Raw genomic sequence first — 25854 nt, forward strand, 5'->3', positions numbered from 1 at the left:
TATTTAACACAAAAATAGATAAATAAACATGAATCAAGAAAGCAGCATATTACATGAAACTGGCCATCAAAAGGACCCCTTCATTCGGCATGCCGTCCTCACACTGTCCCCCTCACTCAGCAATCATTGATGATCTCCGACACACAGAGAGGAGAGAGAGGGGGGGGGGGGGGGGCTGACCTACAGCATTAACGGCTACTTTTTGAGTACCCCAAAAGATGCCCCCACTCCACTTTCAACCATTAAACAGTGTGCAGCCACGTGACTCCACCACATCACTGCCTGAAACTGTAGATCTTGTCCGAATCATTGACTCAAAGCTACTCTCTTTCCACTCTTCATTACTACATCAAAAGTCTGAACACATTTACTTCACTCTCCCCCATGCTCAGCAAACACCCCGCCCGGCACGCCCACTCATCTAACTACCATCAAGATCAGAACATGAAAACGCCAAAGTATATACTCCAAAGACAAATAATCTTTTTCCAAAGAAAAAAGAAAATAAATCAAACACTGGGAGACCAATGCATCCGGCGAGCTAATTAACCGGTCTAAAAAAAGAACTGTTTTCTTGATTTTTTTCACTTTTTTGGTTCCTAACAAGAAATGGAAACAAAATGACTGTAAACAAGCTCCGGTTTACTAATTCGGGTTGGTGGGTCAGGCGGGAGAAGGCTGGGATGTGGGATCGGCGGATGAGGGGATGTCCGGCCCTACCCTGCAGCCCTCCAGCATGAACACAATATCAGCCATTGTGGGCCGGTCTAGCGGGTCGGGTGCAGTGCAGAGCAACCCCACTTTGATCCCCAGCAAGAACTCTTCCCATTCTGATGATTCAGGGTCCAGTTCAAGAAGCCCGGGCTCCAGCAGCTCCGAGATTTGACCTCTTTGTAATTGCCTTTTCACCCATTTTACGATGTCTTCGTCTTGAGTGAACATGACTGGCTTTTTCCCAGTTAGGAGTTCTAGTAGAACGATCCCGAAGCTGTAGACATCTGATTCTCTTGTGACTTCGTGCGTTAGCATTGCTTCCGGTGATATATAGCCTAGAGTTCCGACTGATCTTGAGGTTGATGGTTCAGCCGGGGCAGCCACTGTGAGCTTGTCTAGCCCAAAATCAGATAAATGGGCTTCAAAGTCTGCGTCGAAGAGCACATTTTGGGGCTTAACATCACCGTGCACCATTGAGGCTGCATGGAGGAAAGCTAGGCCACGAGCAATGCCAAGCGCGATGAGGTGACGCATTGGCCAGTTCAGGATATGGCCATCTTGGTGCGATGCTTCTTGCAACAATGTAGCAAGGTTTCCGTTGGGCATGTAGTCATAGACGAGGAGTCTAAGGTCCGGTGGTCCAGCATAGTATCCACGAAGAACCGTTAAGTTTCTGTGCTTCACTCGGCCCAGCGATTCGGCTTCTTTTCTAAATGTGTTCAAGTTTAGAGAACCATTAGGAAGCCTGAGGATTGCTAGCACCATTCCGTCATTGTAACACGCCTTGAAGACTACACCATGTCGGGTTCTGCTTAGCACGTTCTCTTCATCAAACTGCCTCGTTGCGTCGATTGTTTCTGCTAATGTGATCTTGTTGTTGAACATAATAAGCTTTGGTCCCCCATTTTCGCTGCTGCCACGGCCTCCACTGGTCCTTGAACTGGCCCGAGCAGGACTCTGCTTCTTTTCCCCTGCAGTGCTTTTTTGCACCTTCTCACGCCACCTCAAGAAGCTATAAGTGTAGAAGCAGCAACATGATAGCATAAGAAGAATTCCACTAGCAGATACAGCAATGAACAGGATCAGCCTGTTTCTCCGGTTTTCATTACCGATTTCCTCGCATTTTCTGTCTAATGGCTTCCCACACAAGCCCTGATTACCAATGAAAGATGATTGATTGTTGAACCTAGAGCCTAAGACTATTGGAATTTCACCTTCTAAATTGTTGTTAGACACATTGAAGCTGACCAAACTAGAAATTGAAGACAGAGTAGCAGGAATCGTTCCCTTCAAATGGTTTGAGTCGAGTGAAAGAGAAGTTAAAGAGGAACAATTGGAAAGTTCTTCTGGAATTTGACCTGTGAGATTGTTCCTCCCCAAATCAAGCACCCTCAAACGCAAGAGGCGCGAAAGATCAACAGGAATTTGGCCACTCAAAGAATTCGAGTGAAGATCTATAACTCCAAGAGACGAACAATTCCCTAGCTCTGGAGGAACAGAGCCAGATATGTGATTATTAGACAAAGACAGAACATCTAATGACTTCAAGAAGCCAAACGTCGGCGATATGTGACCGGAAAATGAATTGAAAGAAAGATTCAAATACCGCAGCCCCAATAAGCTACTCAAACCTTCAGGAACTTCCCCCGACAACATGTTCTCCTGCAATCCAATCACTTGCAGATTAGGCAAGCCCACAAGATTAGAAGGTAATTCCCCCGATAGATTCTGTTTACTCAAGTCAAGAGCTGTCAGCATAAACAAACTCCCAATATTTTCCGGGATAGCACCCGAAAATCCATTGCCACTAAGATTCAAGACTGTGAGGTGCTTCAAATTCCCAATGCTTGTTGGAATAGCCCCAGAAAGCTTGTTTCCACTTAGATCCAATGTACTTAAATTGCTCAAAACCATCAATTCCTCGGGCAAGATTCCAGTCAACCCATTGCCTTTCAAATTCAGGCTTTCAAGTGCTGTTAGATTCCCAAAACTCGGCATAACAGGACCCGAAAAGTTATTCCCACCAAGAGATAAAACCTTCAAATTGATCAGCTCGATCATAAATGCAGGAATCACACCAGAGAATAAATTTCCCTCCAGATCAAGAATTGTTAAATTCCTACAGTTCTTGATGTCAGCTGGAACTAATCCACTGAATGAATTGTTTGCCAATTTCAGCTCTTCCAATTGCTGCAAATTCCCAATCTCACTCGGAATCGTACCAGAAAACAAATTTCCAGAAAGATCAATCGATGTTAATGTAGAAACATTAGTCAAAAACAATGGAAACCCACCAGAAATATGATTGTTCTGAAGATCCAAATCCTGCATTACACTAAAACACATAACAGACTTGGGCATACCAATGCCCGTGAAAGCATTGAAACCCAGCTGAACTATCCGAATCGATGGCGGATAATCAGATACGTTACAAAACAAAGACCCGGGCACCGGCCCGGATAAATTATTGTGCGATAAAGAAACAACCTGAAGCTTCGGCAGCGCGCCAATCGCGGCCGGCACCACTCCACCGATTTTATTGCCCTCGGCGCTGAAATGCACGAGCGAAGTACAGTCCGCCAGAGCAGATGGCAATGTGCCTTCTAAACTGTTGTAGTCTAACCACAGATACTCAAGATTCGCAAGCTCCCCTAGAGTTGGGGGAATCTCGCCGGAAATCTGGTTATACGACAGGTTGATGAGTTGCAACTGGGACCCACTCGAAATGTTTCTTGGTATTTCGCCGGAAAATGCGTTCGACGAAAGGTCCAAGAACCGGAGATTCTGGGGCAGGTCTCCGGGGATTTCTCCGGAGAGGCGGTTGCTGGCGACATTAAAGACTAAAAGGCTAGTAAGATTGGAGATCTCCGGAGAGAGGCTTCCGGAAAATGAGTTATACTGGAGAAAAACCGAGTGGAGGAGCGTGCACCGGAAGAGGGACGAAGGGATGGTGCCATTGATGAAATTGGAGCGGAGGTTGAGCTTCCGCAGCATGCGCAGATTACCAATTTGGGGAGACAGACTGCCGCTGAGCTGGAGGTGAGGGAGCCGAAGCTCGCTGACCCGACCGCCATAGCAGCCGACACCCCTCCAGTCGCAGGGAGCCGACGGCGTGGAAGTGTCCCAGCCGCTAAACACGCCAAGCGGGTCGTGAAGGCTCATCTTAATATTAGTCAAGGCTTGGATCTCAGCTTCAGTATCTGCGTTCAGCTCCCCCCACGTTAACAAGGGCGCGGCGGAGATTAACACCAGGAACAAGAAAGCAGCGGCGGCCATTTACACCTATCCAACAAAGTCCAAATGCAACAAACAGTATCTCATATTAGTCTAATGGCTGGTAGCGGTGGAGCTTACGGAGACTGCGCCAGAACAGCAAGTCAACGAGGGGCAGCAAGAACTGATAGCAGAGGAGGAGGAGAGAGGGACTGCCATAAGGAGCGCCACTGTTGGGAGGCCAGTAGTCAGTGTAAGTATAGAAGGAGTGTGTGTTGTGTGTGAAAACAGTTGGGGGGAGGGGGGGTGGAACACTTTCCGAAGGAGGGGGCATATGGGGGATGGGCTGGCAACTTTTAACCTTATTACACTACATATGCGTTTAATCATTGGCCCTCTCTTTAGTTTATCTTTGACCCCTCTCTCTCTCTCCTCTTCAATCTCTTTTTTCCCCCCATTTCCTCCTACTCTACTTTTTAGGGTTTCTGATGAATTTTGGATTGTTGATTTAGGGTTGTAAAATAATTTATTTTGTAAAAATGAAAAAAAAAATTCCTATCCAAACAAAATTTTCAATCAATTTTGGAAAAGGATAAACATTATTAATAATCAAAATAATTGTGTAAATAATTAAATACATCTAGTAACCGTAGATGTTCATATTCATATTTTATTTCGTTTGTGTTTTTATTTTTGATTTTTAATTTTTGAAACAGTGATTAGAATGCAAACATATTTGTCATTCTTATTGAAATTATTTAATTCAACACAACAGTTCATTTTAAACACAATCTTATTACTAATCGAAACCTACTCTCATTTTAAATAAAAATCTATACAAAATTAAAAATACATAATTTTCACTAAAAACTGAAAAATGAATATGTATATTAACTGACAATTTTTTTTTATCTCGTCGCTGTATCGATTTTTATAGTTTTAATAGTGCGACATACATCTGCATAAAAATTGTCAGAAGCAATAATTAATGAGAAAAAATGGGCAAAATATTTTTTTAGTCCCGTAAAATAAGGGTAGAATTTATTTTGGTACCACAACTATGGCAGGTATCGCTTTTAGCTCCATCAAACTCATAATCACGTATTTTTAGTCCCAAAAAATCAAATGCGTTGTGGTTTTGGGACTAAAAAAGGTGTTGTTTGGAATTAAAAATGCTTTGTAATTTTGGGAGTAAAAAGATGTGATTTTGAGTTTTATATAACTAAAAGCATCACCTGTCATAATTGTGGTATTAAAAAAAATTTATCCTTTCTTTATGGGACTAAATAAATATTTATACATAAAAGATTATGTTATAACCGTTGCTATTAAATGATTAACGACACATGTATAGTAAACAAATTAGCGACAATGAATATAATTATCACTATATTTGTGTTATATGTGAGTTGTTACTGTAAATGTATCATTTTAATTATCAATACCATAATTTTATATCCAATTTTGTCACTAATTATTATAATATAATGAATCAAAATTATTATTATCATTATTTAATAATAATTTTAAAATAATTTTATTAGAAACACGACGTATAGATTTCGACAACTACAGTTGATACTTTAATTGCGACAACTTCATAACAACAAAGAATAAAGGAAAAAGCCCAAGTTTGATGCTGACAAAGATTTTGAGTCAACATTTGTGCATCTCTTCCCCAGTCAAATATAAGAGGTTGATTTGATTGTACTCTTTTCTGCAAAACCAATCTCACAAACAAACTATTAGACTGCATTGAACAAAAGGATTTGTATTTGAGGGGAAAAAATAATGTTGCATTTATAGTTTCAGGGGTGTCATCGGCACGGATTTGGGTGGATTTGGGATCCGTCTTGCCAACTAGGGAGGGATCCAGAATCCGCCCCACTCCAATTATTTTTAAGCCCTGCCCATCTCGTTCGGTCCCGGTACAATGCCCATCAGAGTAGGTCTAATCCGATAGATTCAGTTATTTTTATTTTTTTATTTGTTCTATAAATATATATAAAAAAATTAACAATCAATTATAAATAAAATTATTCATGACCTAATTCAAATATTTAAATCCAAATATTTAACTCAAATACAAATAAAATTATTCATAACGAAACAATCCAAACAATTCATACAAATAAAAATGATGGTTATTTGTTGGCTTCTTGGGTCTATAAGTCAAACAAAAGGGAAAACTTGGGTGTAACAATCCACACACAATTCAAATTGCTGGACCATCAAATTTAAATATTGGACCCAATCACGTGATGCCAAATGTGACCAGTTCTTTTTTTTTAAAACATTATTGTTATTATATTTTTATAGACAAAGATGAGGATTTTTTATTTATTTCTTTCGGCGGCAGCACGCTTCTCTACTTGGTGACATATTTAAAATGTGTTGCACAATCCAAAGTTGAAAACTTTTCAAATTGTATTTTAGTTGAAGAATTTGAGAGTTCAAAATTTGAATTTATTATAAAGTTTGTTGAGTTGAATTGGATGGGATGCTCATTAAATAGGTTAAATTTGTGTTTCGAATTAAATTTTTTTTTTTCAGAGAAAACGATGATATTTAAATAATTTATGAAAATTTAGTTTAACAACATTAGCACAAGTATTGCGAAACCAAGTTAAGATCTGATCATTCTTACCAATCCATTTTCTGAAAGATCTGATCATTCTTCATCTTCTCCGTCTTTCTTGGAAAGTTTTGGAATCTCAGCGGTAACAATTCGCTATAATAGCCTCCCTTTCAAGAAACTATAAATTTTTTGTTCGATAAATATAAATTTGTGCCCATAAATCATAGTTTGACCCATCAAATATCACGTTAATGGATTTAGGAGTATTTTCAATAGAATTCATAGCAAACGATGAAATGCAGCTACCTTTGTAGACCCATGGAGTGAATTTGGTTTGCATATAACTTGGAATGAGATAGGCTAAGGAGGCAAGGGACCCCTACAATTGAAGTGGATTTCCCCGTTTCCAATCCGCCACCCAAAACCAGCTACCAACAGCTCCCTTGTATGCTGAAGGAAGCGCCAAGTGAAAGATGGGGACTGGCCCCTCTCTGCTGCCAAAAAAACCCAAGTTTGAGAAGGATTTTTTCTGAAAGATTCTGTGAAGCAGACTATTAGGGTGCATACCTACTATGAGCGTCATTGAAAAATTTAAAATTTATTATAATAAATGATCAATTGAAATTATAATAAGGAAAAGTATTATTTTAATCCGCTAAGTATGCCTAATTTTAATTTTAGTCCAATAACTATGTCTATTTTTTTTAGATCCAGTAACTTACGAAATTGCTTATTTTTAATCATTTGGCATATTTTCGGACAATTTTACCCATATGAGTGCATATGGACTAAAATGGGCATTTCAAAAGTTGCATAGGGGTAAAATTGTCCGAAATCTGCCAGAGGACTAGAAGTATACTTCATAAGTTACTGGACCTAAACAAAAATGGACATAATTATTGGACTAAAATTAAAATTAAGCATACTTAGCGGACTAAAATAATACTTCTCCCATTATAATATATTGAAACTTGAACAGAGTAAATTAGAGCCCATTATAGTATTTAAGAGCAATTTATATTAATTAAGAAATTAAGTACGTAATAGTAATTGTCAAAATGATTAAATAAACTAGAAAAAAGAAAAAAAAAGGATAAAAGAAGGGGGATAGCATGTGGCCACCCTCATGACAGCTTCAACTCCATCTCTTATATATATATATATATATATATATATATATATGTGTGTGTGTGTGTGTGTGTATGTTACCTCACAAATCGTACAAACCAATTTCACACATCTGCACATATTTTCGGCGAAGAACGGTGGTAACGAATTTAATTTATATAAATATATTATCTAATTAATTTATTTATTAAAATAATTTATATTGATCGATTATATATACATGCAAAATAAATACTATTATGTTATTCTAATTAACAATAAGCTTAGATAAAATTGGATTAAATTTAATTTTTGAGTTCATATAATTGCATGAAATTAATTTTCTAAAGAAATTTGATTGAGTAGTTAATTTAACACAAGTTGGAAAATTGAAGGGTATTTTTTTTTTTTTTGGTATTATAATTTGGTGTAGTGGTTTTATAATAATTCTAAAGAAGTTGTGGCTAAGGAGAGTGGGTAAAATTGAATTAACTTAAAAAGTATTTTAGTGAAACATAATTTTTGATATAAATGATATAAAAATCACCTTTTTATATCTATAAGTCTACTTCTCTTTATAATTAACAGCATATATGAAGTTGGCTATGTCAATTTTTATAGAGGCAAATTGAATTTAGCCCTAAATTTAACCATGTGGACAAGACATCATCTATGATCCAAATATTATGCTAAACATAATCAGAATATTAATCAAGAGAAAAGCATTCATGTATTTAAAATACAAAAACTAATTAATACGTACCAAAATTCAAAAATTTATATCTATACTGTTACCAAAAAAAAAAAAAAAAATTTGTCGTACTAATTTTTGAATACATAAATTTACCCTATAATTCATTTCCTCCCTTCAAAGAAAAAATTGGTCAAAATAATAATTTCAATATCTTTTCAATAGTCTCACAATTGTAATTTTGGTTCCCTTAAACGCTCCTCTCACCTCACTTTACGTTTTTTTTGGTCTCACAAACTTCTTTCTTTCTCATCTCCTCACACCACGATTGTTTATCTTTACAAATTTCATTTTCTCTTCACCTCACACACGACAACAATTCGTATAGTAAAAAGAAATAAAATTTATCGAATCCCTGACCATTGCTTTCATTAAAAAAAATGTAAAAAGAAAACTTGGAATATCACAATATCAACGAGTATACCACTCAAGCCACATACTCATAATAAACCCTAAAACTAAACCTCATGGACATGCTCCGACCGAGGCCGAACGAGAGGTTCCTCCAAATCCGAGTTCTTGGCATGGTGTGGCTTCAAACACCCAATCCACTTAGCCCAAATCGCCACCATCACAAAATAAGCTGCAAAGCCGACCACGGCGAATGTGACCCTCAACATATCCACAGTTACTTCGTCGGAGATAGCCGTCATCTCCACTCCAACCAGCACCATCCACGCCGAAAGGAGGCAGGCGATCGTAAGAAAGATGAGAACGATCATTTCGAGTACCATTTTCCCACACTCTGGCTCTGATAACCCTAATTGTTTCTCCATGTCTGGCTAGCTGGATGTTGTGTTTTTCTGAAAGATGTATGACGGCGTGATCAGTTTGACGTATATGTAGGGAGAGGAAGAGGGTTTTGGGTGGCGAGTTTGAGTTACGTTGTTGTTGTTGAAGTTGGGATGGGGTTTTACTTTGAAAATTTGCATATAGTTGGAATCCTTTTGTTTTTTTTTTTAGGGATAATATGAGATTTTGAATTAGGGGTAAAAAGGGATCTGCACAATAATTTAATTTAATAAAATATTTATTTATTTTGAGTTTTAGCTGAAGAAAAAAAAATATTTATCTATTAGTTTGGTTGTTCACACAATTAATGGACACATACGTTGCGTATGTACTTGTCATCTATTTTTCACTGAAACTTGAATTTCACACTAAATGTGTCGATTTTTTTTGACTGATTAAAAGTATTAAAGCCCCATCCCATAAGATTAAAAATGAAAATTTACAATTAAAATATCAATTAAGTTAATTATTTTATACTTAGAATTAATTTTAATAAAATTTTAAATACAAAAAAAATGTAATTGATAATGAATATATCAGTATTATACTTGTCAATTGGGCGTGAACCCTCCAAATTCGGAGCAAGAAGGGGAATTGGATGTTTGTTTTTCAAAATACTAAGATTCCTATGTCGATTTTATAGAAGCAAATTGAATTTAACCTTTCTTTAGCACTATTTATATGAATAAGGCATTTTATGTTATTAAGGTTGAAAAATAAATTAAATTATTCAATATTCGAATTAAAATTGATCAATAAAAGATTTTTTAAACTTAATTTAATTTGTTAAATTTAATAAATTAAACTTGAACAAAATTTTATATTTAATAAACTCAATTGTTTGATTATGTTTGTGTGGAAACAATAAAAATATAGCTAAAAACATCAAATAAATTATTCGAGTTCAGCTCTCATTTGATCCAATTAAAACTCGTTTGAACTCGATTAAATCAATAACTAAATTAAATTAAAATATAATTTCTAAAACTTGACGACACTGTTTCAAACAAATTTGAACAATTATATATTTGACTCCACTTGAATCATTTACAGCCCTATATATATGCAATCCAACCCAAGTATCAAGAACAACTTATTTAATTATGCTACCACAACAAACATAATCAAAAAGAAAGTAAAAACCAAAAAAGGAAAAAGCCCACTACGAATATCATAATATCAACGACTACTACTCAAACCACATACTCAAAAACCCTAAAACTAGACCTCTTGGACGTGCTCCGGCTGTGGTTGAACGAGATGTTCCTCCAAATCCGGCGTGTTCTTGGCATCGCCCGGGTTCACCGTATCAAGCTTGTTATAATCAGCAAAAGCTATCAACTCAAGAAGAGACAAGGTTACGATCACGTAGTACAGCACCCTCAACATAACCATAGTTGCGCTGAGTCTGTGTGTTCTCATCCTCCACTCGATCACCATTTCCCACACCGTAATGACGTTGAGCATCCCGAAAAGGACGAGAGGGAGTGCTTGACCTGCCACTAGTTGTAAACGTCTCGGCCATTTTGGTAACTCTGTTTTCTCCATGTCTGGCTGTGCTGTTACCGCTGGTATATAGAAAGAGGAATAGGGTTTGAAGAGTCGTAGTTGGGCCATAGGGTATTGTCGTTGTGAACTTCTATCACAATTACACAACCTATATATCCTTTCTTTTAGGATAATATGAAATTTCAAACTAAATAATTTTATTAGAAAAATTACATATTAGATTTTTGTTAAGGAAAAAAAAAAAAGTTCCACTTCAAGTAAGAAAAAATTCTATAATTATATTAATATAATTTTTACTAATCATTCACGACATATTATTATTAATGTATTAAAAATAATTATATTAATATATTTTTTTTTTACTAATAAAAAAATAAATAACTCGCGCTTTAATCCTATAAATAGTTTATACCAATCGGTTTATTGGATCCGAATGCAATCCAACCCACTCAATTGATCCAATGAAAAAATGGGCAAAAACCCAATTCGCCCAACCCGACCGCTCGCCAAGCCTGGCTCGTTGCGAAGAGGCCAGTTAACCCAAAATATTTTCCATTTCTGGTGAATAACCAAAAGATCGCCCCTTTCTCCGCAGTTCTCTGCTCTTCCCAATTCTCTCCTCCGTCCACTATATATATATGCCCCGTAGTTGGAAATTCACTGATCAATATTACATTTTTCATCTTTTTGTTGTCTGCTTATCTATATCGGCGGTGTAGATTCTATTATGCAAGTTTTACCGAGATGGCGAAACGTTTTGATCCTCAAGAACACCATTGCTCAATCGACAAGTATAATGACAACCCATATGGCTTCGTTCCATTCAACTGATGCTGTCTTTGAGAAATGGAAAAACAAGTTCAGCTTTGTAAGATTCTTTTCTTGGTTTTGCTTTCGCCCCTGTTTTTCTTAAGTTATATAAATGTTGGATATATATATATGTGTGTATGTATGTTTGAACTTGCTTGTTTTAATATTTTGCAGATTTTCTTTCTTGTGTATGTATACTTTGGGTCTTGTTTGTTTTTGTAATTTCGGATTGTAGTAATCTCGAAGGAAATCGGTTGTTATGGTTGGTGGAATGTTATAGATGTTGGCATGATATGCCAGGCACTTTTGGGGAACATTTGATTTATATTAACAAGAAATAATCTTGGGTAGTAAGAATGAACTAAATCTATATGGTTGAGGAATGCTATTTAATGGTTTATAGTGAGGTGTTTGTAAAGCCCTTTTTAGCTTGGCGCTGGAGTTACAATTGGGACATTGCTATTTGGAAATTGTTTGTATATTGAAGTAATTGACTGAAACGCTATTGGTTTTAATGATATTTAGTTGAAAAAGAGAAGCAATATATTGTCTAACTGTGATAGAAGTGTATGGTGGATACACATGGGAGGTAGTGAAAGGATTTTGGTGTTTATTGATATTCATTGAGAACTGATTACAGAATGATTTGGCATTTTTCCTAGTTGTGTTATGTCAAAGTTATTCTACTTGCAAGTACATGATGTGTTGTTGATTCAATTAAAACAAATTCAAAATTAAGCAAGTGCTTGACTCAATTTGGATGTAGGCGAAGCCTGTTTTATACAGTACACTTTAACATGCCAGTTACCATGTTGACCACTGGCAACCACAGAGTCAATTAGTCTTTGACTCTTTGGCCTACAAATGATAATGTAGTCTTGATCTATCAAATATTCCTTCTAGTGACAGGGGTATTGTTAAAGCTGAAATGACAAGAGATCTCATTATTACATTTTCTTGTGTTTGTATAGTTTTGCTTAATCATAAATTAAAAGGCGGACGAGGTGCAGCACGTAGCATTGGGGGCATGATGATAGGATTCTATGCCACAGCGGGGTGTTTGTGTTTGTATAAGTATGATAAGTTTTAGAACCTTGTATATTTCCATCATCAGTTTTTATTACTGAATGTCTTTCATATAGTCCAAAGAGCTGTGTTCCCATTCGTTTCCCCAACCCCCCCACCCAGGGAAAAGGAAACAAAAAGAATAATACATATACATAACTCTTGTATGGTTAAGATATGGTTCTTCATTTGACATGCAACGTCGAACAAATCATTCTGAAACATTGTCAATAGTGGGAACTTTTCTGGAATTTATTAGTCTTGTGAAACTTTGTGATGACAATATCGAGTTTATTCTTGCTTGTGATGGTTATTTGGTAGTTGATCCTTTTGGGCTGTTATACATGTTTGTTTCTAAATGTAGCGGTTTAACAACTGAAACGTGCTGCAGGATGTAAGAGGAGAGCAACAACCATCAAAGGTAAAGAAGTTACATTAATTTTTTTATATTGATTGTATTACTGAACGTTGCTTGTGGAGTAAGTGTTTGTTGCACAATCCCACGTTAAACACAGCTAAGACTTTGTAAAACTTGTCCTTGGTGGTTTCCATAAATCCTCCCCTACCCCTTTGCTTTGTTGAGTGGCATTTCTCAAGTAAAATAGTTTAATAACCTTATTCCATATGATTTTCATCACCTTTTTCCTGAGAGTTCGCCATTTCATATTTATATTAATTGTCAATTGTCTTTACTGGGCCCCATCTTGTAGAAAATAGACATGTAATATTATCTGGTTTAAAGATGCTCCCACTCTCGTTCTTGCTCCTAATAATTCGTATCTCTCTCAAACTCCTGAATTTGTGTTTGGCAATGGTTTCCTTCTAGATTCATCACTAAAACAGCATTCTTGAAGTACATACAGTCTTTCAGAGAAATAAGTTGCTTGTGTAGTCACTATTCTAGGCATAAATGTAAATTGATTCTACAAGCTCTAAGTTGTCTCTCAATTGATCTCTCACAGTGAATTGTTTGTTGATTCTTTCGCTTAATATCTTGACAATTAGTGCAATTGCAAATATGTCAACCTTGTATTTGTGAAAACCAACCAACTTGTCTGATATATTCTTGACTGAACTGATTTCTCTGATGATTCTTTTGCAGCTAAGAACTCCAACTTATCCAAAACACTTGTACACCTCAAGCGCAATCCATTTGCTCAAAAGGCCTTATCATGTTGTTTTATCTCTCTTTAAACTTCATCTTCCTCTGGAACATAATTTTATGAAAGACCAAAGATGTCCCTAGTCTTCCTAAAGTTTAGCGACTTCCTCTACCCCAGTACTTCTGCTATGCTCTTCACTAAATTGCATCTGCACCTCTCTTTAACCTGCCTGTCCTAATTAACACTTTGCTGGGGTAGGTTGTGTTGTTACTTGTTTGTACTCTAACGTCACCCATTCTGTCTGGAGCAGAATACTCGTTATATCTCAATTGATACGAGTTTAGTTGAATTCAGACTGATAAAGGCAAAACTTGCTCTGAATCCCCATTGTGGACATGATTCTTACATTTTTCTGCTAACCTTAGACTATAGTTGATGATGTGTATATCGTATTTTGTAGTTTTCTGATGACACATAACTCTTTGTAGTCTGTGAAACAATTGCATACATTTAAGATAAATTTGCTTTATTGCTAAACCTTATGGAAGTTTTCTGACATCGGAATATTCATTCAGAATTATATAAGATATGCAGTACGGCAGAAGCGCGCTGACACTAAGAGAGCTCTTAAAAGCATACTCTTCAACGGGGGGTGCTCAACATCAAGAGATGAGGTCTGCATTTACTATGTCTATATTTGGATACATGGGTGACTTCTTGCAGCATTTTATTTTCTGGTGTGCTATATTTGTATGTAAACGTAAATGTATGCATACTCATGTGCAGATCTACATTTGCACCATGTACATTGTGCTCATGGATTTCTTTTTGTACAATTTAAACTTGATCCTAACTCCAGATTGTTAATGAGCATTAATTACTTCTGTTTTCTCTCCAAGCTGTAGGGGTCTAGACAATGAGAGCTTGCTGTGAAATCAAGTTATCTTCATTTCAATCAGTAATAGTTGTACTACTGAACACACTTCAAAAAAACAAAACATCTTTCTCTTCCATGAGGTGTACCCAGATTCGGAGTTCACCATCAAAACAGTTTGTGCTTTTCCCTTGTTTCCAAGTTTCCCTACTGATCAGCTGCATGTGTCAACCAATGAAATAAATAATTTAACAACTCTACTGAACATAAAGTGTATTTTTCAGGGGTTACACCGATTATACAAGGCCCACGAGAAACACAGTGGAGTATTAAAGAATGAATATTACATTTGTTTTTTTTCTTTTTCTCTCCCTTCTTAACATGAAGCCTAAGCTTTAGAGGTAGCTGATTATACCTCTGTAGTTCTGCTTCATTTTTTCTGATTGATTTATGTTGTCTTTGTCATATATACGAAAGGAGTATATGCAGTGAATATTGGAATTTTTAACTGTTGAGATGCTCCAAAACATAGCCTTCTTCTTCACAGGCTTTCCTAATTCCCTTAATTTCATGGTTGTTCTGATGTTGATGGAAATATTTGAAGTCAGTTCTGTTGATTTTGAAGTTTCCATTATAAATCGTTCTTGTTAGATATAGCTTTCTATTTATTGTTCCCTCCCTCCCCCATTTTGGATTACTAACACGTGCTGTTTTGCCTTATCCATTGTCTACATGTAGTCATTTGCAAAGATAGAAGCAGACTACGCAGATCAGTTAAACAAGAAGTCTCGAATAAAGTCTGCTCGTCAAGCTAAGAGAGCTTGCCACAAGAAATTGAAACGTAAGTTTCTCTTCAAAGCTTGAATTCTTGCAACCAAAATCTCTTTTTCATATAATCTGCACTGTGTTGCCTGCTAAGTCCATCTCCTTGCAATTTCAAAGGTCACGGCTTTAGAAAACAAAAAGAAATCCTTTTGTTTGTTCCCTTTCTGAACATTTGTGAAATCACATTGAAAGATCAACTTCTTAAAGTTTGTTGCCTAAGATGTAAAGGAGAGTAATTATGTTGAAAACTGAGTCATTTCCATCTGAGTATGAAATGTGCCACTTAGATTATCATGTATCCTTATTTTGTTTTCTTTGCAATGTACTACTAAAAAAAATGTGTTTAAGCGACTCCATATTCTAATTAGCTTTAATTAGAATATTTATTCTTCTTTTTGAGGGAAAACTTGAACATATAACTTTTGGCATTTGAAAGGAGTGGCGAAGGTCATAACTTGCAGGAATGTATCTCAGTGAGTTTGTTCCATTTCTTTAACCCCATTGGGCACTAAGGTCATCCTAGTTTGGAAACTTCTACTGGGAAAGTTGGGTTTCGGCAAGCTATAGCCTGAGAGGAAGGAGAAAAGGTATCTTGAGACCTTGAGTGAGTCGATGAGTTTTTGAAGCTTGGGATCATAATTCTCTGAACAAAGCCAGTTAGACTTGGGGATGTGTGTGTACATCTTTCAGATGTCTAAAGAATTCAGAAAATAGAGAAAGAATTGGGAGAAATTAAACAAGAATGGTTTTGTCACGTTCATCCCTATGGTCAAGTTTGGAAGTTATATTGTTTAAAGATGATCACAAAGCATATTAGCAATTTGTTGGATAAATGTTATAATCTCCTTAATAGAAATTTGTAGAAAATGCCCCACAGAATGATATTAGTTGTTTTCAAATGATATATATAAGATTTACTTCACCTGCTGCTAATATTTATTCAAAATGTATGGAAGGATGATGATTTACAATCTGTTTTCTTTTTATGTGGTGGTTTATTAGTTACAAGGCTTCTTAATAGTAGAGCACTGAGAGCAGGTAACTTATATATGAAATCATAGACCTGCCAGCAAGAAGGGGTCAATCAATTTACACACTGCGTCATACATTAGTTAGTGAAACAAGATAACCATTGCTCTTAAGGCTTATGTATTTTGAATTGTATAATTTGCATACTGGAATCGCATATAACTTGCACATAAAATCGCACAGTTGCCAGGAAGAAATGGGCAATTCAACTTAAGACATCTTTTCGAATTTTACTTTTCATTTATTCTTAGTCATGGCTGCAAAGTGCAACCTGTGATGATCTATTTTTCTGAAGATGCCATACCCATGAATCCGTGCATATGTTTTCAATTCCATGCCACATTGTGCATTGGTTGGAATTACCAATTTTATCATCATCATCATAGTTGCCCAGTAGTTGTTTTAATCCATTTTAGAATCCAAAAGTTAACAAACTGATACTATCACTGAAATGCTTATTTCTCTGCTGCATGTTCTTGGTATAATGAAGTCAAATTTCCTCTATTGTGATGATTTTACCTTATCATCCTCCGAATATTTTTCCTGGAACATTAATATTTTGGTCTCTTCTTTTTGGGCTGAATTTCAGGTAAGCATCGGAAAGAGAATATGTTTGAAGATTATGATGAGAATCCTGAGAGAATATTTCGTGCTACATTTGGGAAACAGGGCTTCACTTGGACATTCAGGCCGTCGGAAATGGGATTTGATTGGACAGGAAATTTTGGTTGGGGTGGTTGTAGATTTAACGAACAGGACAGTAAAAGTAGGACAGAATCTGATGCAGGGTCTTTCATTCTAGGAACATATGCTGATAGAAAAATCCTTGGTTTACCAACAGCTGGTCCTTTGAAAATTGAAGACGTCAAGGCTGCGTAAGTACTTTTCTGGCTTGCTTGTTGTATATAACCATTAAATATGTAGGATGGTGGTCGATTAGAAAGCTTGCAATCATGATAGCTAATCTTCTTGATGTAACAACTGATGGCAATTGTCTTCCGCTGCAGCTTTCGCTTGTCAGCGTTGAAGTGGCATCCTGATAAGCATCAAGGTTCTTCACGGGTAAGTTATTTCCCTTTTAATTTCTCCTCTAATTAACTGGTGTTTCTGTCATCACGGTCATGGTAACAATCAGTTGCATATTAACACTGTAATAAGCACTTGATGCAGCTTCATGTTAAGTTTATTAGTTCAGGACTTCGTGTATATTTTTTTCATCTCAACAATGTTTGGACCTTGCCCATTAGTGGATGTTTGATTCCTCTTTCATAGTTTTGACAGTCAAACAGATGGTAAAATGACAATGGATATCTTTTTGTTGGATTTGAGCAGAAAAGTAGAACGTTGAGAAGATCCAAATCTGATGAGTAAATCACGTGCTATTTTGCTGAGTGATGTTTCTTAGTTTGTGGTTAAGTTTGGTAATTTGACTTCTACGAGTATCCTCACTAGTTGGTCCATGTTTTTTATGTTACCACAATTCACCATAGGGCAGAAAGGAAACGAGATAGTCTTCTTTAATTACTCAGTCTATGGAAATAATTGTGGAATTGTTCAGAATACAAAAGAGCTGAAGCAGCACATTTTATAATGAAAATCGAAACAGGATACAATTCCATCTGAAATAGAAAATGGTGCAGTTAGATCTGTGATCCCTTCCATTTTCATTCCATCTCAATTTCAAGAGTCTCTTTTGTGACCACAGTAGTGTGATTTTAGTTTACTTACCTCTTCTCTTTCTTGTAGCTTCCCTATTGAATATTGAGAACAACAGTTTCAACAGTGAAAAGAAAAAAAATAATTGTTTTATATCAAGGCACAACTTCCAAAAATACAGTTTTGTCCATTTTGCATCGCATGCAATACCTATTGAGTTACGTCGTTATTCAGTTTGCATCTGTTTTCAGGAATTGAATTCTCAAGAACTCAAATTCTTGTAATTGTACAAGAAAAGCTCAGTGTCTTTTTGCTTCTTATCACATAACTGATAGATATACTTGCTTTAAGAGATCTTAGTGCCTTGAACAATATTAATCTTTTTGAGATTATGAATAGTTGGCGTGTCAAACCCATTTAAATTTTGGAACCCATTCCACCATGTTTTCATTTGCTACAATATTCGTATATTCTTGCTCTACTCCCTCAATTGTAACATCTTAAATCTTCTTTGCTCAAAATATCTTCTACATAAAATGGTCATTCTTTGGTCAAGTTTTATACATACTTAAGCTGTGAAATCAAATGTCTTTAGTTCATGTGAACTACAAGTTAACATACTTGCTTGAGTCGCTTCCATCTACATTTGTTATAACGTATTGTAAATGCTCATGTTTTGTTTAATATTATGTCAATACTCTTGATATGAGTGGATTTTGGTATTTAAACCCATGGGTTTCACCCCCATTCATATTCTATAATTCAAGGAAACCCGCTTTTGCTTGACATGTAATTTTGATTTTACAGGCAGATGCTGAGGAGAAATTCAAGCATTGCGTCAACGCATACAAATCACTGTGCGATGCTTTTTCTACGTCTTAGCTTATCTTTCTTTTAACATCAGGAATCAATATTCTTTCTGCAGATGTCAACTTTCTTATCCTCCTCTACCATGTTTTAGGGTTTTCTTACTCTACTGTAAATTTTTCTGTCTAAAAACATGTATTTCATTGTTGGATACACACACCATTATAATACAGTTTAATGATGTCTGCCGAAAAATGGTAAGAAAGGAAACAGCAAAGCAAGAAAACTGTGCTCATCTTATCCTAATTTTGTCTACTTCAAAAGCAAACTTCAGTTTCAGCTTTCTTTTCATACGCATCCCTTCCTATTCATGTGCACAGGATTAGGATTCAAACCCGAGATTCAGGTCTGTCTGTTTATGCTTTATATTTTTCGTTATTAGTTTCGGATGCAGTAATTAAAGTCAAAATATGTTTGTTTATACAGATTTTCATTGTAAAAATATACTGGCTTGACACAACAGTTCAATGTAAAATACAATTTTATTGCTTAATCCAACCATATTCTCATTTTTGGGTATTGTACTTTTCAATTTGTCAATCTGATAAATATGCGTTTATGATCGCTTTTTGGTGTTTGGAACTCGAAATATCAGTAGTAATAGAATGTAAATAGTCGTTTAAAATTTAGTTTTGCAAAATACAATTGAAAAAGACAACATTTTCATCGTAGAAGTTTGTCTTACAACCCTTTACGGAAAGATGGAAGAAATATGTCAAAGTTGAGAGAACTTGCAAAGGAAACTTGTCGAGGCATAACCGAAATTGGGTTAAATACAATTTACCTCTTCTAAAATTAGAAAAATGTAGGAAGAAATAAAAATTACAGAAAACTTCCTTGATATTGAAGTCGTCTCGGAGGGTCATTTTTTAAATGTCATGTGGTTTTTTTATATCTTTTTTAATTTCACAAGGTAATTGCATTCAACCCACAGGAAAATTTACCCAAAGGTTTCATGACAAGCAATAGAGTGATGTCTGGGACATGAAGAGATGACCAGTTATTTGTACTAGTATTCAGACACACTCCTTGTCTGTGCAAAATTTAGAAAAAATAGTATTTATATCTTCGGTTATAATTAATAATATATTTATGAAGAAAAAGTTTATTATGTTTATCAAAATCAATGTACTTCTTTAAAACTAGGGTAAATTATATTTTGTCATTTTAACTATGTCCACTTTTATATTGTGGCGTCTGAACCTTTTTTTTGTGTCAACTTACCATTTCAATTTTGTGAAATTTGCACTTTATCATATATGATCATTTTTTCTATTTTTTCTGAAAAAAAATCACATGCTGCGCATATATGAAAAATATTACATCATAACCCTTAAATATCACATGTGCACTACATTTGAGGAAATAATATGGTAAAAAAATAGTTATAAATGGCAAAGTGCAAAATATCATAAAGCTGAAATGGTAAATTGATTCAAAAAAAAAAAAATTAGATGCCAAAATATAAAAACAATCATAGTTCGGATGACAAAATATAATTAACCTTTAAAGTTATTAAATTTCTAATTTTATACATTATCATGAACGAGATAAAAAAAAGAGAGAGAGAGAGAGAGAAAAGGAATTAAAATTTTAAAAGATGTGAAACGACAAATAAAAATAAAAAAATAAAAATATATCTGAATGATTGCAGTAACATGTTAATTAAATTACCTCTTGAATCTTTATGATCTAAAAGAAGAATTTGAGTATGGATGGTTGAAATTACATAAAAATATCTTTTATAATTTTAAAAAATTGGTGTCGTGGTATAAGTAACTACTATTTGTGAGTAAAAATAGATTTTTTTTTTGTTACTAGCCGTTGTGGCATGTCCTCCCTGCATGAATATAATAAATAATTGTTTATACTTTAAATATATTATAAATAAGAATAAAATATATAAACCAATACATCACATTTAAAAAATAAATAAAAATATACTAATTGAGCTAAATTTGGTAGCTAATTGCATGCGGAAAGTCAACAAAATGGATAGCTACCAAATAGAGTAATTATAATTAAAGTTGTGACTTTAATTATGATTAAGTGAAAGTTAAGGCAATGGTTATCAATAATATAATCAAAAAAATTCAAAATTTTGTACAGATTAATTAATTATAATTTAAATTACATTTAAAAAATTAACTATGCGTAAAATTTCGATTCAATGATTTCGAATTATTAATTTTTTAATTTATTTATGCATTTATTTACATAATTAAATAGTTTTATATGTATCATCATCTCAGTTGCAAGAAAATAAAAAGAAATAACACTACCAACTAATATTAAAAATATATGATTACCTATAGTCGATTTTCAATTTAAATATAAAATTCATTTAGAAATGATAATAAATAGGGGATGTAATTTAAATATGTCAAATGCATTGAAAGTTATAACATATGAAATTAATGCCTACTTACCAAACAGAGTATATTTATAATTAAAAAAATTCAAAATTCTAAGAATTCAGAATTTGGTCAAAATTGCTCGATTTTAATCCCTTCAAATATATATATATATATTAACAAAAATATCCAACTCATCAAAAAAATTAATTACAATAAATAACCATATGTTAAAATTGAAAAATGAATAATTTGAGGGTAGAGGGGTTCCCTACAAAGCATTCATAATAATTATCAACACCAAACATTTATTACACTATCAATACTTTGTTGTATTATTATCCACAATCAATAAAGTGTCACACCTCATCCTATCAATTTCAATTACTCATATTCTAAAAATCTCCGCAAAAAAATATATATATAAAGAAAGAAATAATTGCAATACTCAAAATTTGGCTTCAATTAGTTCTGAAAATGTAATTTTGGTATTTTGGTATTTTTATCTTTATTTTCTTAGGATTGCAAAATAATCTTGTAATATTTTAACATTTCGTAATTTTGGTCCTTTAAGTGCCGGATTTTGCAAAAATCACTGAAACAAAAATGTCAGAGTCGCAAGGGCCACATGATTTATTCTGACAATTTTTGCAAAATTCGGCACGAAAAAATAAAAATAGCGAAATATCTAAAAGTTATAGAACTAGTTGGAAAATTTCTACATATTCATGATTGTTCAAAATCAATTTCTACTAAAATAATTGTGTGTGCAAAAGTAATGAATCACAATCAATGGATCCCTACAGAATCATTTAGTTCTGAATGTAATGTTGAAACAAATTGTTCTACGGGGTAAAGTATTGGATCCACACTCGTTGGATATGAATTGTATTTCTAATGGCTGTAAATTAAAATTTGTGCTAAATAATTATTATTAATTATGATAAAATAAAATGAATGCAAAAATTTACTTGTCCATCATGAAAAATTCATTTTATTATTATATTTTAATATTCATTTGTAATTTTTTAAAAATTCAAAATATTTTATACATTTATTTGGGAGTATATATTTATACCAAGGTTATGTTATGCGTAAGTACTTAATAAATTTATGTACATTTTCTATATGTATATTAATTATGTTACCACTAAACTAATATTAGACATATGATAAAAATAATATTAAGTTGTATATTCCTAACATAGTAATTTCATGTAAATTTATGCTTTGTAATTTTATAATTAATTAATTATTATTATCATTATTATTATATATTCTTATTTTTATATTAGTAATTGATTTTTTAATATTATCTAATAATTAAAGAAAATTAGGATTATTTTTTATCATATGCAAAATAATTTGCATTTGTCAATCTAACATAATTAATAAATATTCTAAAATAATTATTATTTTAATCATTAACAAAAAAATATTTCTTTTAACAAGTTCGAACTTGAAATTATGTACTCGAGCTCGAGCTCAAGGCTGAAATTTTTTGCCGAGCTCGACTTGAATTCGACTTATTTATACCACTATTGAACATGCGTAAAAAAATAAAAATTTTAATATATTTATTCGATTAAATAACAAAAAAGTAAGATAAATTTAATAATCAATCAAAATTAATAAAATAAATTACCTTAATGTACATAAATAAGAAATTAATAGTAAAAATATATTTAAGGGCATTTTAGATAATTAAATTTTTTCAATTATAGTAGTTATTTGGAGCCAAATCTCGGTGAAGTTATTTTAAAAATGCAGAAAAAAAAATTAGAGATTTGATGTTGTTGGAAAAGTTTTAAAACTCTAAGTGGCACCGCGTTTTGTTAACGCGGTGCCATAATTTTGATTTAAATTTTTTTTTATGTCACCGCCATAATGAACTGCGGTGACATGTTTTTATTTTCTTGGTGTTTTAATTATATGGATACAACTTTATCCATATGACGTTTTTTTTGTTTTCAACATGTCACCGCAGTTTATTACCGCGGTGACATAAAAAAAAATTAAATCACAATTGTGGCACCGCATAAACAAAATGCAGTGCCACTTAGATTTTTTAAAACTTTTCCAACAACATCAAATCTCTAATTTTCTTTTTTTTCGCATTTTTAAAATAATTTTACCCTTAGCGCAGTGTCACAGACAATAAAAGCGCTGAAAAGTCGACTGTCACCGCGCTTCTTCAACGCAGTGTGACAGTCAATTATTTTTTTTAATATGAGCCACACCGGTGGCTCATTCTTTTTTTTTTTAAATATAGTGAGCCACCGTGGTCAGCAATCGCGGTGGCTCATTACAAAAAAAAAAAAAATTTAAAAATTATGTCACCGCGATTTATTACTGCAGTGACATATTAATTTTTTTTTAAAAACAAAATATAAGGCACCGCGTTTCGTAAATGCGATGCCACTTAGATTTTTAAGAATTCCACAACAGCACCAAATTTCTAATATATTTGTTTTTCATATTTTTTAAATAATTTCCCCCCAAATCTCTCTTTAATAAATAATATAGACAAACTACTTAGTTGGAACTTTTTTAAGACCAATAAATATAATTCATTTGTTATATAAATCATCAATATTCTTTAACCACACACTAATATATATATTTTTTTTTCCGTTTAATTAGGTCAAATCCAATCAGACCCAATTTAAGTAGTATTTGCAGAAACTTCTACTTTTGGAAAAGTAATTTTTATAAAAAAAGTTGAAAGTTGTAGAAGAATCAAAAGTGGATAGTGTTGGTCGAAAAAATAAAAAGTAGACAAAAACTATATTAGATAGTGTTTGAAAAAAAATCACTTTTTTAAAATAAACTTAATTGATTAAAAACCATTAAAATCACTTTTGCTTATATGGGTATTTGTTATTTGTCAATAATAATAATTTTTTCAAAAGAAATAATAAATTTTATTTTAATTAGTTTAGTTCATATTTAATTTTTCTGAAACATTAATAGAAAAAGTGAATATTTAGCTTAATAATGATCCCACTAATTAAGTAATATAATTGTTGATTAATAGACAACAATTAAACTTGCACAAATGCAAACAAAAAAAATCATTTTATTAATTAATCATAGCCATCTAATTTATATTTTCTAATAATAAACGAATAATATAATTAGATAATATAGCAAATAAAGTATAAAATTATAAAATATTTAATATGTGAAAATATAAATTTGATTATTGTTAAATTATTTTAAAATTTCAATATCAACTTTTAAATATAAAATTATAAAAAAAATAATAAAATTGAATTAAAATTAATATAATGAGGATAAAATAATAAAAAATAAAAAATGAATTTATTTACAAAAATAGTAATCTTTTGATCTAAAAGCATTTTTTTTTAACAATTTCAAAAATAAAAATCCACATTTCAAACACCTTAACAGTATTTTTTTAGAATTAGAAGCTAAAAAGTGCTTTTATGAAACAGTCCTATTATACTTGTACTGTGAACCCAACAACCAATAGGAAAATTCCCACAATTAAATCTACAATCTCATTTTTTACTTCAAGAAGCGCATATAAACAAGACAAGAAAAGGAATTAAAATAAAAATATTTTCTTCAAAAAATGAAGAACCCATCACCGTAAAAGCACGAAAATCATGAACAAATCAAAAGATCCACTACAAACCCACCAAGAATTTGAAAAAAAAAAAAAAAGAATATACCAAATCTGATTTCTACTAGAAACAGAGAAGAACAACAGAGGAGGAGACCATGAACCCGTAAATCAAGATCAAGAACCCAAAATACAGAGCCCAATTCCTCTTGAACTTACCGAAATAGCTCTCCGGCGGCTCCTGATAATGAATCTCCAGCTCCTCCCCCATCTCATCCACCACGCCCCCGCTGCTCAGCCGCACCTTCAGCTGCCTCAGCCTCTCCGTCGCCAGCCCTAGGGTTAGCTTGTGGCAGCGCCGCTGGTACTTGAACCCGTTGATGCAGCGGAGGGTTTGAGCCACCGACACGTAGAAGATGAGGTGGGCCAGTGAGAGCAGCCCAATCGGAACCCAGCAATGGCGGCACTGCAGCCGAGGAGACTGCGTCTGCCCCAAAAACACCAGGGCCAGGAAGAGGAAGAAGAGATGGAAGAGCTTCCATAGCTCCTTTTTTTGGAGGTCGACAGCTCGTTTTTTCTCCAGGGTTTTCTCGAAATGGAGCTGGATTATGGTGTTGAGGGCTTGGAGGGCGGTTTCCTTGGGGATCAAGTTGTGGTGGTGGTGGTGGTGGCTGGTGGCGGGGTGGTCGTACTCCGCCATTGGAGTGCGTGAACTCCGGAGTAGAAGTGACAGTGGTAGCAGAGTAGAGAGAGAGAGAGAGAGAGAGAGAGGGTTTTTAAATTGGGATGGTACTAATTTCCAAATAATATATATTTTAATATAAAATATTATATCATATAACAGCTTTTCTATTTAAATTTGGATTTTTCTTGGAACAAATATACTTAAATTCCTTTCTCTCAATTATTTTTTTTATTTTTCTTGGACATTTTTAAATAACAAAAAATATGAAAATTTTATGGTTTGTATTTTATCCAAGGGGCAATTTGGTCAAAACAAAAAAAGGTAAATTTCACA

The 25854-nt window shown here is 33.8% G+C and overlaps 3 protein-coding genes across 3 annotated transcripts; 1 reads left to right on the plus strand and 2 right to left on the minus strand.

Moving 5' to 3' along the window:
* Positions 1-461: 461 nt before the first annotated feature.
* Positions 462-4269, minus strand: LOC105178131 (Leucine-rich receptor-like protein kinase family protein). The gene has a single exon (XM_011101504.3). The coding sequence runs from the start codon at positions 3988-3990 to the stop codon at positions 664-666; it is 3327 nt and encodes a 1108-aa protein (XP_011099806.1). The 5' UTR covers positions 3991-4269; the 3' UTR covers positions 462-663.
* Positions 4270-11209: 6940 nt separating this feature from the next.
* LOC105178130 (Chaperone DnaJ-domain superfamily protein) lies at positions 11210-19139 on the plus strand. Its single transcript, XM_011101503.3, has 7 exons — positions 11210-11532; positions 12931-12960; positions 14218-14316; positions 15255-15357; positions 16960-17245; positions 17378-17432; positions 18834-19139. Exons 1-7 carry the CDS (start codon positions 11392-11394, stop codon positions 18906-18908), a joined length of 789 nt encoding a protein of 262 aa, XP_011099805.1. The 5' UTR covers positions 11210-11391; the 3' UTR covers positions 18909-19139.
* Positions 19140-24818: 5679 nt separating this feature from the next.
* On the minus strand, positions 24819-25613 carry LOC105178129 (uncharacterized). The gene has a single exon (XM_011101502.3). The coding sequence runs from the start codon at positions 25534-25536 to the stop codon at positions 24961-24963; it is 576 nt and encodes a 191-aa protein (XP_011099804.1). The 5' UTR covers positions 25537-25613; the 3' UTR covers positions 24819-24960.
* Positions 25614-25854: the final 241 nt, after the last annotated feature.

This window comes from Sesamum indicum, linkage group LG9, assembly GCF_026168435.1.
Source record: "Sesamum indicum cultivar Baizhima isolate 11 linkage group LG9, ASM2616843v1, whole genome shotgun sequence".
Lineage (NCBI taxonomy): Eukaryota > Viridiplantae > Streptophyta > Magnoliopsida > Lamiales > Pedaliaceae > Sesamum > Sesamum indicum.

Excerpts from the sequence above, each read along its gene's own strand:
- LOC105178129 (XM_011101502.3), bottom strand. The coding sequence starts at position 25,536 with ATGGCGGAGTACGACCACCCCGCCACCAGCCACCACCACCACCACCAC.
- LOC105178131 (XM_011101504.3), bottom strand. The coding sequence starts at position 3,990 with ATGGCCGCCGCTGCTTTCTTGTTCCTGGTGTTAATCTCCGCCGCGCCC.
- LOC105178130 (XM_011101503.3), top strand. The coding sequence starts at position 11,392 with ATGCAAGTTTTACCGAGATGGCGAAACGTTTTGATCCTCAAGAACACC. Across the intron at positions 12,961-14,217 it reads GAGAGCAACAACCATCAAAG|AATTATATAAGATATGCAGT; the intron begins GTAAAGAAGTTA and ends ATATTCATTCAG. Across the intron at positions 17,433-18,833 it reads AGCATCAAGGTTCTTCACGG|GCAGATGCTGAGGAGAAATT; the intron begins GTAAGTTATTTC and ends TTGATTTTACAG.